The sequence below is a fragment of the Lucilia cuprina genome, chromosome 2 (genome assembly GCF_022045245.1).
Source record: "Lucilia cuprina isolate Lc7/37 chromosome 2, ASM2204524v1, whole genome shotgun sequence".
Classification (NCBI taxonomy): Eukaryota; Metazoa; Arthropoda; class Insecta; order Diptera; family Calliphoridae; genus Lucilia; species Lucilia cuprina.
Genome location: NC_060950.1, coordinates 1833158 through 1854261, shown reverse-complemented (window position 1 = coordinate 1854261; position 21104 = coordinate 1833158). Strand labels below are relative to the sequence as shown.

The following is a 21104-nucleotide window of genomic DNA, read 5'->3' as shown; positions in this document are numbered from 1 at the left end:
AACAAACAAGTGTGCAAGCTATCGAACTACTAAACGAAAAATTGACAGACAGACAGACAGACAGACAGACACATTTGTCAAGGTAAAAACGCAAATATTTATTTTATTTATATACAAATTTTTTGTTAATTATAAATAAAAACAAATATGTTTCTAATTTTATTTACAAATTCGTTTCTAAACAATTGAAACATAAATTTTTATAAAAGATTTCTAAGGGGAATTTGATTTTACTTTGGAGTGGAGTGGCTGGCATTTGTTTTATTTTTATTTTAAAGTTTTTTTTCTTATAATAATAGTTTTATATTTTATTTTCCTATATTTTTTGATTTGAATATTTAATTGATTTTTTTATATGTAAAATTTTGCTTCGGTTTTTTTTAATTTATGGAGCTTTAAACCTGTTAAACTGTTTTTATTTCATCTTCTGGGTAACCTCGTGCTAGTAATTTCCGTATGAAGCGAAAAAAAATATACCACTAAAATAGAAAGTAAATCCAATTTAAAAGCAAAAAAATCTGTATAAAAAATCCACAAAAAATTGAATATTGAAAAAGAAAGTTGTTTTGATATTTATTTTATCAATATTGTGTTTTCTGTATGTTGGACGACGGACGGACGGTATGAGTTTTTAACAGCTCAAAATACAAAAGCTAAAGAAAAAACAACTAACCAACCTGCTGCTAAAATAAGTTTCGCTCCTGTTGACCATCAGCCGCAAGTCATTTCAAAAATTTTGTATACAATTTCGATTTAAAACGTGCCATTGTTAATTAATAATTGACTGCATAAGTGAATCATTCATAAAAACATTAAAATGCATTAGAGGTTTGTTTTTATTTTTTTTCAATAATAATATTGAATAATATGTACATAGTTTTTTCTAATATAATAATTATTGATTTTATATGTTTGTTTCAAGTCTATAGTGTTTATGGGTTAACGCTTTTTTTGTGGATCTACTACTTTGTTTGCTACGAATCTAATTTTACGTTCATTGAATTGTAGTTTGTTGATTCGACGGTCGGTGTGTCGGTTGGTGGTAACACGCATTTCTAACGTAAATTGTCTGTCCGTCTGTCTATTTGACTGTATATCTGCTGCATCTGCTGTTAAGTGCTGTGGTTGGCCATACTATTTATTGGTAATTCCATTAGTTTTGTTTTATATTTATGCATTTATTTTGTATATATGTATGTAAGTATGTATTTATATATATTTTTTCTATATTTACTGGATTTCGACATTACAAGTAATTGCATGTTTGGCTGTTTGAATTTTCAATTTTTTTTTAATTTTGTTTGAAGTTGTTGGCTATGAAGTTTATTTTATTTTGTTTTTATTGCTGTGTTGTTGTTGTTTATTGATTTTACCAGTTAAAAGTGTTATAAATCAAAATCTAACATGCAATATTTCTAAATTATAAACAAAATCAAATGGAGCCAAAATCACCAATACTCTTACATACATAAGCCATATTAAAGATTAAAGACCACGACTTGGAAATGAGCTAACAATTGAGTAACATAGAATGTTGAAAAAATAAATTATGAAATGAAATATTAAAAATAAAAAAAAATAATTTGTTTAAATATTTATTTAGTGCACATAATGAAAATTTCATTTCATTTTCATTATTTTATTTTTAAAATGTTTTTATTTTTTTATTTTATAAATTCTCTTACAAAATCTAGCACATATACTTAAGTTGTGGTCTAGTGCTTTTAATAAAATTTATAATAAATTGCTTGTTTCATTTTTTTGTTTTAATTTTGTTTTACACTTAAAATTTCATTGAGATTACAATTTGAAATATGAACAACAATATTAATTTGTAAAAAATAGTCTACTCTAAGAAATACAAATTCAAAATCATCATTTTATATACAATAGAGCAAAATATACTATTTTTACTGTCATCTGCTGTTGTAGACGCTGCTGTAGTCATTGTGTTCGATGACAACATACAACTCTTTGCTCCTCCAACAATGTTTCTTTGAAACAAATTTCTTATTGCGAAATCTAGATGCGTTTAAAGAATCCAAACCATCCAACCAGTCAGCCAGCCATTCATATATTAACACCATACCTCCCAAACAGTTTTACTCAACCTACTCCTTAGTGGAATATGATTGTGTAAATGTATAAATATGATGACAGACAAACGATGTAGTCGTATGAGCGTTCTAAATGTGTTTTTATATATAGAGACAGACAGACAGACACAACGAGAATCAGCCAACCAACCAACCAGCCAGCAGCTAAAGTATGAGCAAATATAAAATTGCACTGGTTCGCGGTGTTCAAATTGAATTTAATGGAAATTTATGCAAAATCATATTTCTTGAGTTGCCTTTTTCTTCCTCGTAATAAAATCTTGACAAATCTTTATAAATGTTAAGAAGTTATTATTAAAAAGCAAAGCAAAATGATAAGTAATAATAAAAAATTATAATAAAAATGTAAATGCGAAAATTTAAGTGAGTCTCTATAAAAAGATGTCCAATGACCCAAATGTTCTTTCTTTTATTTAAATTACCTAACGAAACAATAAGAAGTAAAAGTATAATTTTATTTTTGTTAAATAATAGTAATCTTTTACACAAATGTTGTAAAAATATTTATGCACAAAAAATGATACTTTTGTAATTTATGTTTATTAAGTAATATTTTATTACACATAAACATTTTATTAAAAGTAATGAAGACTGAGACAATCTTATTCCGAAGATTGTATGTTGTCATCAAAAAAACACAAATCGGATTTAAAATAAAACGATATTTATTCACTTTAAAAATAAACTAGTAGGTTTTATCTTTTTTCAATTGAAAGCACACGTCCGGTACAATAAAGTCTGGACAATGTTCTTTGCTTGTTGAAAGTCAGAATGCTACTTAACTTTTACACAGCAATGTCGCTGCTTTTATACCATTTTCAAGCATGGTTGTTGTAATGGTATAATATCAATACACAGAGTTGTCTTATAATAGTATACAAAATAAACATAGTGTTGTATGTAAAAATAAACGTTAAGTTCAAATATCAATATGTTTTCATACAGAGGTGCATTTCAAACAATGCGTTAAATTTAAATATGATGTGTCCTCATACAGTGGTGCATTTTAAACAAAGCGTTACATTCAAATATGGATATAAATTTATACAGAGTCGTGTTTAAACTAAAGTGTTGATAAAAATGTATGTATGTATTTAAAATTAGACGTTAAATTCAAAAATAGTTTTAAATAATAAAATAATGATTAAATATAATAATAAAATAATGATTAATAAATGTGTACTGCTACAGACTCCCCTCTGATGCCGATAACGTCCCGTGAGGCAGCAGCTAGATTCTTGGTGGGCGTCCTCTTCGTCTATTCATCTGTACTGGCGTTATGGCTTCATCTGATGCGTGATAAGTATCCAATGGTGTAGTTATGTCGTCTCCATGAGTAATTATAGATGTAGTTGCTCCTATTCTGTCCATTACGATGTAAGGACTATCTATTTTTGGCACGTATTTGTAGTTGCTAAACCCATAGTTTGCAGCCAAAACTTTGGAATCAATTTCCAGTGGGTGTGAAACATGTTGGTGATCCTCTGTACCCTCCCCCTGGAGCAAAACTGTCCAAGAGCGTTACAACTGGGAATGTGGGACATCAGAAGTTTGTCTAAGTCCTCGTGCTTCTTGTCTGTCAGCCCTATATCATCGGAATCTTTTAAAAGGCGGATATCCAATGAGTATAAGGGCAAAAAGACTTCAGCCAAGTATGCATCTTGTTCGGATTTCCTGGCTTTAATTGGGGGACCAAATAGTGAAGATATCTCACCTGGAGTTCTCTCTCCAACAGGTATTGCGTCCCGAAATATACTCTGGATAGAGTGAGGTGAATAATCATTCGAACATTTAGGTGTGTTCGATAAGGGTGAAATTTTCTTCTTGTCCTCAACAAAACTGATGAACTTCGAAACCTCGTTCATAGCTTTACTGCATGGAGAACACTCGTCACTCTTGAGGTCCATGCTAAAAATACCAACTTCCATAGGATTTTTTAAAAAAATTTGGCTTTGGATCATCCTCAAAGTACCAGCATCTTTGCGCCATATTCAGGACTATTCCAGCCTGTTCCAAAAAGTCCGTTCCAAGCAAGGTTCGGCTTTTATCGGAGTTTGGAAGATAGACAAGTCGTATTTTACGAATTCTACCGCCAATTACCACGTCACAAATGGTGTGCATAACCTTTCCTGTGGTACTGGAACCGTTGGCTAACGTAACCTCCGCACGAACGTCCTGGAACACACAACCGTTTTTAGTTAAGATCTTCTTTAGGTTGAGGCTGGCTATGCTCGTTTTTGCTCCAGAATCGAAAACTGCTTCCCCTTTTAAACCAAAAATTTCTATATGAGTTGTTGGCAATGCGTGACCAATAATGGTAGATGACAGCGAATTAAATGCCAAGTATTGTGGGCTTTCCTTTGAGGGGTTGCTGCACGTAGGACAATTGGCCCGATACACTCCAGGAGCACCACATCCATAACAAGAAAACGTTGGTTTTCTTAGCAAAGTGTTGTTCGGTTGACTTACTTGTCTTTGTTGCTGCTCCTCTACTTGTTGTATGGCTAGTTGCTCATCACGTTTTTTCTTTTTTAAACAGCTTTCAATATTGTGGCCCTTCATGCGGCAAAAACAACAACGGCTGCTAGAAACATTTTCCTCTTTTATGTTCATGTTACTTGTTGCTGGGCAAGATTCTGTTACAAATATTTCGGCCTCTCTGCTTGCAGCAATGAGCTCGCTGAATGTTCTTACATTCTCACGGCGAACACGCTCACGAATTGTCATACTTAGAAGACCATATATCATATTAAGCTGAACTTCCTCCGATACAGGCACTTTTAATTGGGACAGCAGGAGTCTCTTTTTGCAAATAAAGCTGTCCGTAGGCTCACTTTTTTGCTGTTTTAGCTCAAAAATGTTGGAAAAAATACGCCAATCTGGTATTGGTGGCGAAAATGTTATTCGAATGAGAGCTTTCGCATCCTCAAAACTGGTCACTGTGTCTTTGACACCAATCCACCACGAGGCTGCATAGTCCTCAAACAGTAGGGGCATTCCACGTAATGCATCTCTATCAGAAATTTTCTCGATATCTTTAAACACACTGATGGCAGCCAAAAATTCCTCTACAGCAGCGGGGTCTCGCTGCCCCTTATAGCGCGCTGTACACTGGGTAAACGAACCGCCTCTGCTGTTACCACCCATAGCTGCTAGTATTTGCTGAAATTGTTCTGCAGAAAATGTTGCCATGCTGACTGCGTTTACGTTTTCACCTGTGGTATGGTCGTCTTCGTTTATTACGCAAACCGCTTCACTGCCACTTCTATACGATCTTCTGCCGGCTTCGTTTTCAACGAAAACCGTGTTGTCGCTAATTTCAGCTGCTTTTGACGACGTTACCACAATATGATCGGCCTCGGCGTTGGCCTTCTTCAATTCTTCCTCGGCTTTTAAATTCGAGGCCACTGAGTTGGGCGCCAATGAGACAATCTTATTCCGAAGATTGTATGTTGTCATCAAAAAAACACAAATCGGATTTAAAATAAAACGATATTTATTCACTTTAAAAATAAACTAGTAGGTTTTATCTTTTTTAATTAATGAAAGCACACGTCCGGTACAATAAAGTCTGGACAATGTTCTTTGCTTGTTGAAAGTCAGAATGCTACTTAACTTTTACACAGCAATGTCGCTGCTTTTATACCATTTTCAAGCATGGTTGTTGTAATGGTATAATATCAATACACAGAGTTGTCTTATAATAGTATACAAAATAAACATAGTGTTGTATGTAAAAATAAACGTTAAGTTCAAATATCAATATGTTTTCATACAGAGGTGCATTTCAAACAATGCGTTAAATTTAAATATGATGTGTCCTCATACAGTGGTGCATTTTAAACAAAGCGTTACATTCAAATATGGATATAAATTTATACAGAGTCGTGTTTAAACTAAAGTGTTGATAAAAATGTATGTATGTATTTAAAATTAGACGTTAAATTCAAAAATAGTTTTAAATAATAAAATAATGATTAAATATAATAATAAAATAATGATTAATAAATGTGTACTGCTACAAGACTTAAAATGCATAAATATAATATAATATTTCTGTTAATTATTAATTTTAATAAATGAATGCAAATTGTATTATTGAAACTTTACAACAGAAATTCTACAGTAATTTTTCACAAAAAAGGGAAATAAAGGAAGACTTGAACCTTTGCATATCAAATATGCTAAATTTTATAGAAAATTTAGTTGCAAGTAACAGTACTGTAATATGAAATATAAAACGTAATGAGTTTACATTACTTAGTAAGGTGTAGAGAACATACAATTTACTTTAAATTGTTTTTTTTTTTTTGTACATAAATAATTACACACCAAGACTTTGTAGATATTTCCCTTTGAGCTGTTTTCGATGTGGTGCGTGGTGGTATTGGTATTTGTTTATGCCTTTTAACACACTTACAATTAATTTAAACAAAAAAAAAGACATTTAACTATGCTTTAAACAATCACATTTTATTTAAATACAGAACTCGTATGTAAATATATGTAGTATGTATCATTAAACAGCTCTATCAATTGCAGTCGTAGTCATTGTGTTAACTGACGTCAATCAGGCTGACTGCCTGCCTGGCTGGTTGATTCGTTCGTTGGCTGTATGCCTGTTCGTGGGGCTGGTTTTATTTAATTTCCCAACCAAACAAACTTAAAAACAAAACAGCTCCTCCAAAAAAAATAATAATAATAAAAAAGAATCGAAACAAATAATAGTACGTACGAACGTACTATTTACAATATTGGTTTAACTTCAGTGATGCAGTAGCTACCGCTTACCGACCATATGTATGGTGTAGTTGCTGGCACCATTGTATTTAATTTTTTTATGAGTGTTTGTGACCTCGTTTTAACAGTTTTGTTGTACAGTTTGTATTTTGTTTTTTTTTTTTTGGTTCCTTTAGTGCATAATAAAGAACACAAGACACATGTTATAAAATTGATTACAAATATACAATAAACCATTCGCATGAGTTTCAAATTTTATAAAATATATACAAACTTCCAAAAAACAAGTAAACGAAAAAATGCAAATGTGGGTGAGCAAAATAAATAGTCATATCTTGTTGTTGTTAGTGGGGGTTTTTAACCAATTTACAACATTTTAAATTACACTAAATGAAAAAAATGTACAACAAAATTAGTATTTACTATATTTATAAACATTTTACAATCTTTAAGCAAACAAATTTTTAAAAAATGTTTCTTACTGCTGAAGAATTTATAGTGAATAAATAAAATCAGAATATTTTTCTCAAGAATGTCAAGCTTCAGTTAAAAATTCCCAGAGTTAAATTATACAATTTTTATTTATTTTTTTTTTTGTTTATTATATTTTTTTTAAACATACATAGTATTGTTAAAACTACTGGAGTTGAAATAAATTATTTAGTCAAGCATTTCCATTACCAGGCAAGCAACAGCGTCATCATAATAATTATCGTGATCAGCATGTTTGTATGTAGTACTACTTACCTTTTCTTGTCAGTTTTTTTTTTTTGACAGAACAAACAATTCTGAGCAACAAAACACGCATACTTGTTGTATGTCTGTCCGTCCTTCTTGCTACTTTAAGATTTTTATAGCTCAAAAGTTGTCCAAGCAAAACCCCCCTCTTGAAAGTAGTAAATAAATAACTATTTGCTCTGACTTTAATTAAAATTATCTTGATATTTTTTCTCTGTGTTGTTGTTGTTATTAGTGTTTTTATTTAGTTTAACATATATTAAATAATTTATTATTTATATGTAGAGAGAAGTGCATTTACATTAAATTTCATTCACATTCAGTCATTCCTATGATTACACTGACATTGGCACCTTTACTGGGTTTCTTAACATAACAACAATATGTACAAATAAATGACTGCATGGCTGGGCGACCGACCTCTCCTTCTCCCTCCATTTTACCCGCTTTACAATGACTTTAGACTTAAATAAACCAACCATTAAGACTCACGTAATATGATGAAAACAACAATAAAAATAATAAAGAAGTAGAAAAGTTTTAGTTTTTTTTTCGTTTCGACTCAAAATTGTGTGACGACCAAAAATTCAACAAAAATTTTGTTGTTATTTATTTTTTAACATCATATCACGTAATCGTAAATTTTTGCTTTTAAACAATGAACTTATTTTGTTTTTTAATCCACAAAAAAGTAGAAAGAAAATAATGTAAAGTTTATAAACTAAACTATACAAAATCATCATAATCATCATCGCCATCGTCAGCCACATTAACAGCCACACAACCACCAACCAACCCACTGTTTACAAAAATGGGCTGGGTTGTGATTTTGACATTGTATGATGACTTCTTTGCTTGAGCTAACCCATCCATCTAACCAACCAACCAACCCAAACATTATACATAGATGTAATGAAAATAATTTTGTACCTTTTTATTTTGTGTTTTTATAAACTCCCGTCTGAAATTTGAGATTTTAAGCTTGGGAAAGTTTATTAAGCTGGGAATGAATATAGAGGGAATAAAAATGGTTCTCATGTCTTGCAGTGAGCTTGGCATGACCGTCAAGAACAAAAGGAAGTAAATTAAAGTTTAGATTCTTAATGCAATTAAAATCATGATAGAAAACTATGTATTACTCGTACTATTATAGTTATTATTATACAAAAATCACTCAAATGGAACACCGAGTGACAAAAGGGTTATGAGACATTAAATCTAAAAAAATAAAGCGTTACTTAAGAAATATTCTTATGACATTTTGGTATTTGAAATTAATTCCCAGCATTATGTTTAAAGTTTATGAAGAGGTTCTCTGTTTATTATGTATTCCATATAAATTAAATAAACTACTGTTGATGGACTATAATTTTTCCAGAAATTTAATTTCATGTTTAAAATTCACATAAAATAGTTGATAATCACTTTAAATAATTAAAGGAACTAAAACTAATGAGAAATAATATATGTATATTTTGAAAAAGTTCTTATAACTCCTAAAATTATTTCTCTCGCTGTAACAATTCCATGCAATTTCACTCTTAAAATTAAGCAGCTTAATTGATAAAAAAATTTGAAAGCATTTTAGTTTTTTGTTATTTTTTTGCACTACAAAATGAAACACAATTAATAATTAGTCTAGAAAATTTTATTTTGTTATTTTTAATCTACTTTGCTTTACGTTTTGTTCTCTTTTTAAAGAAAAAATGTTTTGCAGCATTTGCCAAAATAATCTATGTTTATTTATACTCCAAAAGTCTATGTGAATAACTTCATTAGGGGAATTCACAGTATTCGTAACAATTGTTCCAAAAATATTTAAATGGAAATATTGATACAGAAGTCTAGAATAAAGTTAAGTATTTTTGAAATCATATACTACGAGATAAAAATGTACCAAAACGTCGGTTGTTATCTAATACTGTGAATACCTCTATTAATTTAGCGTTAAAGTAGAATATTTTACTGGTAAACTAGAATGAATACAAATGATATTAATTCTATAGATAGACCGAAGAGAAGAAAAAAACAAAAACAATTTATAAATATTGACTAGTTGTTATTTGGCAGAGTATGTGTTTGTGTATTTGTGTTACAAATTTGCTGGCTTTTGGTTAAAGATTTTTGAGTTTTTTTGTTTTTCTTTCGGCGTAAGTGTGTTTATAGCTTGTATATTTGTCGCCACGTATTTTTGGTTTTGTCTGAAACGAATAATCTTGACATCAACAAAATTTTGTAAATTTTTTTTCGGTTTGCTGGTTTGTTGTTTAGCTAGTTGGAATTGGTTGTTTTGTTGCTGTTAGTCTGTCGTTTTGTCATTATGCTGCTAATGTTTTTGAAGTTCTATATTTGCTATAACTTCCTAGTCTTGTTTTTTTCTCTTCTCTGTCGTCGTCTGTCTATCTATGTTGATTCTTTTTATTTTTCGTTTATTTTATCATTTTTTTTATATATAATTTCAAGAGGGGACTGTTTAACAAAAATTTCTTAACAGTTTGTTGTAGGTAATACTTCGACTCCTGTATATTTCAATTCTATCAAATGTCATTGACTTGAGCTCTAAAAGATCTACCAAACACTGCCATGCTATCTGTTTATTTTTTTTTCATTTTTTTTCGTATTTTACTGCAGTAGTATTTAAGCATTAAGATATCAAGACAGTATTTTGTATACAAACCAAAATTCATACTGTGATATAAAAATAAATACCAAGAAGTTTTTCCTTCTAATTTTTCCCTAAAAATAGATGAGATTTTTGTGAGTGTGTGTGAGGAGATCTGTTGGGATAAAAGTGGATTTAGTTTGAGGAAAATACATACATTCATTGCTTGTTTGTTAATTAAGCTAAATTGTAATGTAATGTAATAAAATAAGGTATTTTGGGATTATTAAACAAAATTGTTTCCCTATACTTAATATAGATAAAGTTTAGCTGTTTAATAGTGTTGCCTAGTGTATTGTTAGAAATAATTGGGTAATAAACAAATGTTTGTGTTTTTAAAGATGCAATTAACTAATTAAACAAGTGTTTTTTTCTTTCTAATTTAAGTAACAGTGACAAACATTTTAATTCATTTTTAGTTGTTTGAATGAAGGCATGTGTCTGAAACTCACAGCAATTTATTAATTCGACATTAAAAGAGGTGTTAAATAATTTTTTACTTTAAAAGTAAAATTACCAATAAGGCAGCTAATTTGGCAACTAGGCAGGCAAACAGTATATTTTTATTGGGAATTTCGTCACCTTCTTGTTGTTGTGTTAATACCTCAAAATTAAGTAAGTCACTCACTCAAGCGTTTGTTTGTATAAAACTACAAAATTCTTATAAAAAAAAATGGCAAAATGTTAAAACCGTTTGAAAACTGTGTTACGGGGGGTAATCAACAGCAATTACCAAATTTGTAAAGTTGTTAATAAAAAAGTAAATGTTGTCTTTTTAATTCTCTGGTTAAACAAGTTAATAACACTACATTTAGCATTTTTTTAATTTTAGATCGTTTAGTTTTTTTATTTTATAATTCTAATGCTTAGCTGAACTTGAAATTGGAATTGGGGGTGTTAAAGATTTATATATGGAATGCTTTTAAAACGATTTTGAATGTTTATTAGCAAATTGAAGGAAAGTGAATTATAACAATTTTTATAAACATGACCTAATTTGTGTACTGCTTATATAAAAACGTGGTTTTTCGTCAATTTGTATTAAAAATTATTAATTAAAAAATACTGGGTGTTAAGAAAAGGGAACTTATTAATCACAATTTAAAATTCTAAATAATGAATTATATAAATCAGGGCTTTCAATGCTTAACAATTGTCATTAAACATTTGTTTTAAAATTATTGTAATCTTTTACTATCGAATTTTCTTTTAGCACTAAATTGTAAAAATATTTTTTCGTCTAGAAATGAATGTCAATGTTCTGCAGAATATTCAAATAAATGCAAATGCATAAATATGAAATGGATATAAAAACAGATACTGGCCTAAATAGAGTTACCAAAAGCAAAAATAATATTCGTTATTCAAAAAAATTAAATATTATTTTATATGAAAATTAAGTAAAAAATCAAACTTGATTTTATGACGAAAATAGATTTATTATTTACTATTATTAAACAAAAATAAATAGAAATTTTAATAAAAATTAAAAAGTGGCATTTGGCAACTCTTTTCAACTTTGCCAACATTTAGTTACTTAAACATGAATAATATTTACATTTAAGATTGTTTTATTTTTTGCTTTTCATTTTGTAATATTTTTTGATTTATGTACATTTACACGAAAAACTTTTTCTTTATTTTTGTTTTATATGTGCAAAATTTAACCCTTGTTTGTATTATTTTGCACACACAAATGGAAATGAGGATTATATTTACATGTATGAATGTGCTAAAGTTGGTGCTGTTTGTCTGTAGGAAGCCTCAAGATATTATTTACCTTTTACCCACACCAGTCGAAAATTCTTGAAAAACATCATGAACAGGAACATAGAACATATACAATATTGTACAATGTAGATGAAACAGATACAAAATGCATACAAAACTTTTTCTAGAACACGATGATGATGATGTTGATGATGATTTTTAATTGTAGTAACAGTTATTTTTTTTTGTTATAGAAACACAATCTTTCTCTTAAAGATTTGTAATTTTGTACAATGTATGTTTTGACAAGATTTTGTCATGGTTTAGTTACAACAATACAAAAACGATTTGTTAAATATGCTATAACAATTTTTTTCTATTTATTTTATGTTTTTGAAAGTATAAAATAAGGCTGATGATTATTTGTTAACAATTAAATAAACTGGTTCTTAGCAATAAGTACTTTAATTGGATTTTGATTTCAGTAAAATTTCACTTTTTTCATTTTGACACATTTACTAAAATAACTTATATAGTTATTTTTTTAAGTTAAAGTTTGGTAAAAATTTCTTTATATTTTATGATTTCTTCATACATCAGATAAGTACTAATTTACATCTGAAACCTAAATTTAATTAAATTTATTACTTATATTTAAGGACTATTTTTGAGGTCAATATTTCCTGCAACATTTAATCTTATTATCTAACAACTTTACAAAATGACGGATAATATTTTCTAATAAAACTTTGAGGGGCATTTTACAAAAGGGAAATTCTTAAAAAGAAATTAATTTGTCTGTAATTTAAGTTTGATTAACCAAAAACAAATTCTAGCACTATAGTATACAAAAACAAAGAAAAATATATCCCCTTGTTTTCGTATATAATTTTTGATGAGTCATGAAACAGTAAACCAGTAGACAGTAAAGAAATTAACTTCCTTTTTTTGTCACTTTCTCTTTTGGTCGTTGTTGTTTTACAGTCTGACTGCTATCATTTATCACAGTCTATTTATAGGGCTTAACAATTTTTTTGTTTATTTGACTTTTAACAGGGGGGCTAAGAACTTTATGTCCTTTTGTCATCTTTAATACGTTAGACTGTATTGATATTAAATGCTTGGTGGTGTTGCCAACAACAAACTGGCAAATGACAACAACACAAATTTGAATTTAATTTTATCCGCCACCCTTGTCTATCTACATATATGTACATATATTGAAAATAAACAAATTGGTTTTAATTTTATTGGAAATTCCTGACTTTAAAAATTAGATACTTTAACACATTTTGACAAATTTCACGTTATTATTGTATATTTTTATTACAGATGATTGAGAAATTTAAATAAATTTAAAATAATGATTTTTATAGCTGTGTTTATAACCTTAAATTTCATGATTTTAAATTTGAAATTTTTTTAAATAAAATTTGAAAGTAACGACAAATAACGTTATAAAGTTGTTTAAAGGTACCAACATGATTGGTTAAATGTTTAGTTTATGTGAAAACGTGTATATTTAAAAATATTTTGAAAATTCAAATTATTTTAATAAACTCTTGATCTAGTTCGTGTGTTTTTTTATTTTATATGCATTAATACATACATACGTATGTAGTAAAGAGATCAAATTGAATTTAATTTAAATTAATGTTGTTTATTTCATTATAATGATGCTTAGAAACATCTAATAAAACTTTTTATTAAATAATAAAAAAATCTGCATTATATGAGTATTTGTTAAAATTTCTAAGATTGAATGCAAAATTAATGATGTTTTTCATTTTTATTCAATTCCTCTCTTTCTCTTTATACTTTGAAATGGCTGGTTGTTGTCTGAACAGCAACAAAAAATATAATAAAAAATTATATTTTTTATGAATTCAAAACTTGGCCGTCTACTGACAACACAAAGAACTAATAAACTGCAAAAAAGAAAACTCAAACTTTTTTTTTGTAGATTTTGGCATAGAAACAAAATTGAAAAAGTAACCCAATAAACAAAATCGAGTTGAAATTACTATTAAAAATAAATATTAAAGGTGGAATTAATAATTTAGTACATTTCTTAATAAACATGTTTGGTATACAAATTACTTCCATTCATCAGTTGTTGTTTAATAAAGAATTGCAATGCAACGCAATAGAGCTTTATAATAATTTAAATAAATTATTTCATGCATAAACAACAACTTAATTTGCATATGCGTTTTGTTTTTTATCTCATTTTGTTTATGGTAGGAGTATTTGGCATATCTTAGTCAGTCACCTGAAATACTTAAAAGTGGCACAATTTGAAGCAGAAACAAACTGTTGACAATTTAATTTCAAATCGACATCATTTATCTAACAAATTTAAATGTTTAAACATCAATTAGTGACAAAGTATTTCAGAGATAGAAATATTTCATTGCGAATGTTAAAATTTGAAATTTAAATACAAAAGTCGAAGAAATCAAATTGTTTACATTTAAAGTTGATTGTGAGCGGAAAAAAACAACTGTTTGCAGATTTTGTTTTAGTCTCATTAAAGTGTGACAAATTGTATAGATTTGCAAAAAAAAAAACACAAATTTAAAAAAAAACTAAGAATTTAAATGAATGGTAAATGTTTACACTTTAAAAATCCTATATTTACTCCAAACACATTTGTAACCATTTGAATTTAATTTGAACACACAAATAAAAAGATAAATAAATTTTTGCTCTATAAGCAAAAAATAGAAAAAATCTCGAAATCTCAACAATGAAAATCATGAAAGAATGGTTCATCAACTTGTACTATGCAGAAGAGAATGTGGAGGAAGGAGTTATTATTGTTATCGTTGAAATTGTTAAACGTTTTCACAAAATTCATTTTGTCTTTATCTCCCTTTCCCCTCTACAATCAGCAGTAATTTAAGGTGAAATTGTTTTATTTTTTAAAGCCATCCATCTCTCTATCCACCCACATTTGTAGTTTTTGTGTATTTATATGTTTGTTGCAACTAAGGTTCTCTTTGCCAAGTAGGTGCCATGCTGCATATCCAAGTTTGCATATAAATATGGTCTCGTACATGTATAATTTAAGTTCCGTATTTGCATGTTTAGTGCAGTGGGTTTGCTATTTTCAACGTTTAGCATTCAGTCAGTCAGTCACTCTGCTGGTCCTAGTGATGGTTACGCGACAAATGCTTCGAGTGTCTACTATGAAATTGTAGCAATTGTTGTCGATATACTAGTCACTAGAACAGCACTCTCTGTTGTGATTGTACACACTTTGTGTGTTAGAAAATGTTTGCAGTTTATTTAATTGCATTTAATTTGTTGTTGTTGATGTTGATGCCAAAAAGATTGACTCGGTGCACGTACGTTATTGTACACAATATAGCCAAATAGGTAGAGAGGAGTTAGTGGTAGTAGTTGGTTTTTATTTTCCATTTTTCTTCTTTTTTTGCTGGAATTTAACACGAAAATTGCAAACAACCATGACGTTAAAACTTAGGCACATAATCTGACAGCCACAAATAGACAGGCATATAAACGGCCGATACGTTCACATGTATACATATATAGTGTTTGTGGAAAACCATTATGTTGTATTTTGGCGCCTGGTAAACTGACAGATGTTTTACGTTCATTAGACGCACCAACACCATTGAAGGCAATTCACTATTGTTTCAAACCATTTGAAGTCAATAACTCAATATAATTCTTCTTTTTTAAACTTAAAGAGTTTTATTCCAAAAATCTAATAATTTTTCTTTCTTTCCTTACAGACACATCACCGCAACTCAAACGATGAACGTGTACCCAACCCACATTCACCTCATGACATCAACGCTAGTAATAACATGCACATTGTCACACCTCATAGTTTGCAGCATTCTGCTTCACGCTCTACCATGAGACATTCCATGTCGAATTCCTCTAGTAGCACACCCGCTTCTCCTCAACTCAGTGGCATCATCACTGCCAGCGGTGGTCAACTGCTATCGAACGGTCATCACTATCAATCACAATCATCGTCACAATCTTCAATAATCTCAACGATACCAGCATCTCAGCGAGTGCTGGAGGAGGTCCTGGGCAAAGGTGCGCCGTATCCCATGATTTGTTTGCCCTCGTCTGGTTATTGGGTAGATGGTACCGATCATGAGTGCACCTATGATTCAAGGGGCAACCCCATGTTGCCTCAAACCACTTGGATGGCTAAATTCGAAACAGACGACACAGCTAAATGTTATCGTCGGTTTTACGCTGCCCGAGAACACTCCAATTTAGTGGGCTATGATGAACAATTGGGCCCAGTCTTGATCTCTATTAAAACAGAAAATGTGGCCAATCAAGAGCACATACGTATCTTGTTGCGTCTGAGAACTGGCACTATGCACGAATTGATCCCTGTATCGTGTTTAGGACCCACACCCAGTCCCAACAAAATGGTTCGTTTGTTAAACGATCAAATCAATGTCGACAGTTTTATGCCCGTTCTATGCCCAAAGGCTTCACAGCTGATTGGAGTGTACGATGAACATGTTCTAGTATCGAATTTTAAATTCGGTATTTTATACCAAAGATATGGCCAAACTACCGAGGAAGAACTGTTCAGCAACAACAACTCTTCGGCTGCTTTCGAGGAATTTCTGGATGTAATCGGTCAACGTATCAAACTTAAAGATCACAAAGGCTATAGAGGTGGATTGGATATTCAAAATGGTCACACTGGAGATACTGCAATCTATGAAGTGTTCAAGGAACGTGAAATAATGTTCCATGTTTCCACCATGTTGCCATATACTGAGGGAGATCCACAGCAATTACAACGTAAACGTCACATTGGCAATGATATAGTCGCGATCGTATTCCAAGAATCGAATACGCCTTTTTCGCCCGACATGATTGCCAGTCATTTCTTGCATGCCTTCATCGTAGTACAACCCTTGGAACCAAACACCCCCAATACGCGTTACAAGGTCAGTGTGGCGGCCCGCGATGATGTACCCTTTTTCGGTCCCACCCTTCCTAATCCCGCAGTTTTCCGCAAGGGTCAGGAGTTTAAAGAGTTTCTTCTAACAAAATTAATTAATGCTGAGAACGCTTGCTATAAGGCCGAAAAGTTTGCAAAATTAGAGTTACGAACTCGTACGTCTCTTTTACAAAATCTGGTAGACGAATTAAAAGAGAAGACTAGAGAATTTCTGGGTGCCGATTTGGTTGGCCAAATGGCTGCCAGTCCTACACCAGAAACCCCAAAAGCCGACAATACCACAGCGGGATCACGTTTTATTGATACAGTCAAGAAAGCCTTGATTTCGCGTGTACGCTCACAAAGTGTAGATACCAGTAATTTGGCGAATGTTGAGAAATTCTGTGTTTCCACCAAAATGAATTCCTCGGCCACTAGCACGAATTCGAAGAAAGATACGAGTTTGACAGAGACGCCTATTTTAAATGTAAGTAAATGTTCGTTTAAACATATTGCTTTCTAGAATGTGAAGTGTAAATCTGAGAATATTTCATAATTATTTGTTTTTCTTTTTTATTTTTAGACTTGTAGTCGCACTGCTTCCAAATCTTCTTCGAAGTCAAAATCTTCTAATGACTCAACTTCATCCTCACCCGATATCACATCCCGAGGTCCCTTAAATAACGGCACAATGAATAACAATAATGACCATTGTTCGCTAACAAACAACAGCAAAGATTTACAGAACGGAAACAATTCCAACAACGGTGGTACTACAACCAACTGCGGTGGTGCTGCCGCCACTATGTCCGAAACTAGTGATGATTCCAGCTTAAACAGTGTAGATCTGGATCCAATGATGGGTCATTTAGATGGCGGCGCTGCCTATATTGACAGCGATACTGGTTTGGAGTCCATGTCTTCGGCAGAGGCTACCACAAAGGCTTGCTCTTTGTGTTTGGATGGTTCACAGGGTATGATGGGTTCATCACCTAGCAATGAAACTATGGTTATGATTGAGAATCTGAGACAGGAGGTGACCAGACTAAAATGTGACAAATTAGATTTGTTGAGACAGAATGTGGTAAGTTAAAAAATCTTTTCAATAATATTCCAACATTTTCTTAACTATTTTTTTTTTATTTTTGCTTACAGACTTGCCAACGTGACATTAAACGTCTGCGTGAACGTGAACTTTCCCTACAAGGTGATTTGGCAGCGGCCGGTAAAGAAATTTTACGCTTAAGAGATCTTCTCAAAGAATACATGCCCGATTTGGCAGCCTCGCCACTTTCGATTTCTCCCATTTAAACTGCAGTTGAAGACGAAATTCAATTATCGGCTATGAAACAACGTAAACAACAACGACTATTTAAGGAGAGATTTCCAAATGTATTATTGCTAAACGAAAAGAAACAAATTTGCCAAGCAAATTCTACCAATTGTGCCGTGTAAAACACTTTGCAAACTAACAAACAAAAACAAAATGCTAAGCACAAAAACCAAAACCATTAACAATCTGTGAATCCCGGGGGAAAATGTTATTTTTTTGAAAAAGATAAAAAGGAGACAAGAAACGTTTGACGAGCAACCACAACACAAAATGAATTCATTTTATTTATATTATTATTTTTATTTTTAATTAATTTTATTTAATACGTTATTAATACTAAACATTTAACATAATAAAATGTAATGTAATAAGAAAAGAAAACATACACCACACCAACACAAATATCTACACCAAAAATATAATTTAAGTTTTTAATTTTAACAACTACCGCAAAGAAAAATCAAATAAATTTATAAAATTTAAGAAAACATGTGAGAAAAACAAACTTAAACCCTATACTCTTAAATTGGAATTAAAAAAATAAATGAAATCTCTCAGTTTTTGATAAAAAAAAAAACAAGTATTAGCGAAAAGTTCTGTTGAAAATTATAGGAAGAAATTATATAAATGGTAAAATATTACAGATACATTAGTAAGCAACGCAGACTTTTCAATTAAGTTTGCAAATTAATATTTGTTGAAAATTACTTCAGAATCTTGCAAGCTGTTAACTAAATCTGTTATAAAAAACAAGAGCTTGTTTTTAAAGTTGGAAGATAAAATACTAAACCACTAGTAACAGTATTTAACATTTATAAGAAATACATAAAATCTATAGCACATAATTATTAATGCAAAAATATAAAGTTTAAACAAGTTTAAAAACTAATATAGAGAATTATATACCAAATAATAGCAATATATGAAATCATAACAACAATCTTATTGTTTATTCAATACTAAAATATACTACTATTATTATTTTTTCTAAAAATTTCTTTTTACACAGATTACACAGTAAACTCTAACAAAAAGCCTTTAATAACTAAAACCAAACATTTATCTTTTATACTAAAACATAAAAATACCAGCATAAACAATACCATTTATATAAACATTTTAACCATCAATCTATTTCTTGTAATATTTAGTTCTAAACCCAAATCCTTTTGTATATATTTTTTATAAAAAAAAAAACAATCTTATAATTTGTTTTATTTTTAAATTTAAACTACATTTATTTATACATATTTACTTATACGTATATATATTTTGTGAAAAAATGTTTTATTTCTAAAATCTTTATTATAAACATTGAATAGAAAACAAATCGTAATTAAGTTTAGTGCATATAATAAGGAGCAAGAATACATGTGTAAACATTACACCACTTACATACATACATACAAATTATGCAAATAATATCCATAAAAAACTTTCGTTGAAAATATTTTGTAATTTAATATGAGAAATGTTATGAAACAAATAAACTTTTGAAATATATTTACTATGAAATACAAAAAAAAAAAAAAAAAACAATATTTATTAAATCGTAGTATTTTCTCGAAATTATGATAAAGTAAAATAACATTTAATGCATTGATTGTTGTTTTCACAATATCTTCTCAAATGCATATTAATCATACTCACAAAATTTAAATGAAAAATTAAGAAACGTAGAAAGTCACAAGTCTTCTTATTTTTTTCTATTGTTAATTTTGTTTGTTAATCATTCTTCAATCAATTGAAATCGAATTATTTTCCAATTCGTTTGTTCTCCCAATGTTTTTATTTGCATTTAAATTATTAATTACAATTAAAAAGAAAAAAAAAGAAGTACAGGAACTGTTTTTTTGTTAAAACTTTTTTATATTCATATTTTTTTATTATTATTATTAATTATTATGTAGTTTATAAGATTAGAGAGACATTAACATGTTAAGCATACATTATGTAGACGTACATACATACATATATACAAACAAACCAGCAAAAAGTATACAAATACATACAAACACACAGGTGTATATGATGTGGCAATTGTATACAAAACCAAAAGAAAATACATTTTCAAAATGCATGCAGAAATGAGGTAGAATAAAAAAGCCTACATACATACAAAAAAAATATTAAGCAAAATTATTCAACTCTTTTTTTATAGCAAGATGAAGTACATTCATAATAATGAAATATTAATAAAATCAAACAAATATAATAATTTAATGAAAACTAAAAGAAAACATTGTGTTATTTTATTTAATCATAGGGACTAGACTATTTCATATTTTTCAAAAAAGTGAATTTTTACCAATAATCTATTAAATATATAATACTTAAATTGTTGAATTTTTTATAATGTTAGGAGTTTAGAACCAATTTAAAAAGGCCACAATCTCAATATCCGATTAACGTTTAACCGATAGTTAATCCGACGGTTAAAATAATTTTTGTATGAAAACTTTCAATAAAGACTTTCGATAAAAAATAACAAAACATCGAGAAAATAGGGGTAAGCCAATGACGAACCTTACATTAAAAGGCTGCGCTATATTTAATTAATAAATCGCTTTTGTCGAACTTTATCATAATTTCATTATTTATGAATGATTTGTTCAGTCTTATTATGCATACAATTCGAATCGAAATTTTCTACTTTTGGCAACTTTGGTTTTTCATTTCGATTCGAAACAACGTCACTAAAATAACAACTTACAAATCGTAGTTACTATCGTAATGCAGAATAGGGGAGATTGACATTAAAATACTTTTGTTAAAGTATTCTAAAGTAGACCTATGTCCCGAAATCCTCTAATAAAATTTACTAATTTCTGCAAAATTGTACCATGTGCCTTA

At 29.7% G+C, this 21104-nt stretch overlaps 1 protein-coding gene across 6 annotated transcripts in view; it reads left to right on the top strand.

Moving 5' to 3' along the window:
- The window catches only part of LOC111688439 (rap1 GTPase-activating protein 1), a 208451-nt gene extending 187960 nt beyond the window's left edge, over positions 1–20491 (top strand). For all 6 annotated transcript variants that reach the window (XM_046946532.1, XM_046946524.1, XM_046946519.1 and 3 more), the window contains 3 exons: positions 15729–17405; positions 17502–18002; positions 18074–20491. In XM_046946532.1, the coding sequence (XP_046802488.1) occupies positions 15729–17405; positions 17502–18002; positions 18074–18229 (2334 nt within the window). In that variant the 3' untranslated portion in view covers positions 18230–20491. The remainder of the gene's footprint in view (positions 1–15728; positions 17406–17501; positions 18003–18073) is intronic.
- Positions 20492–21104: the final 613 nt, after the last annotated feature.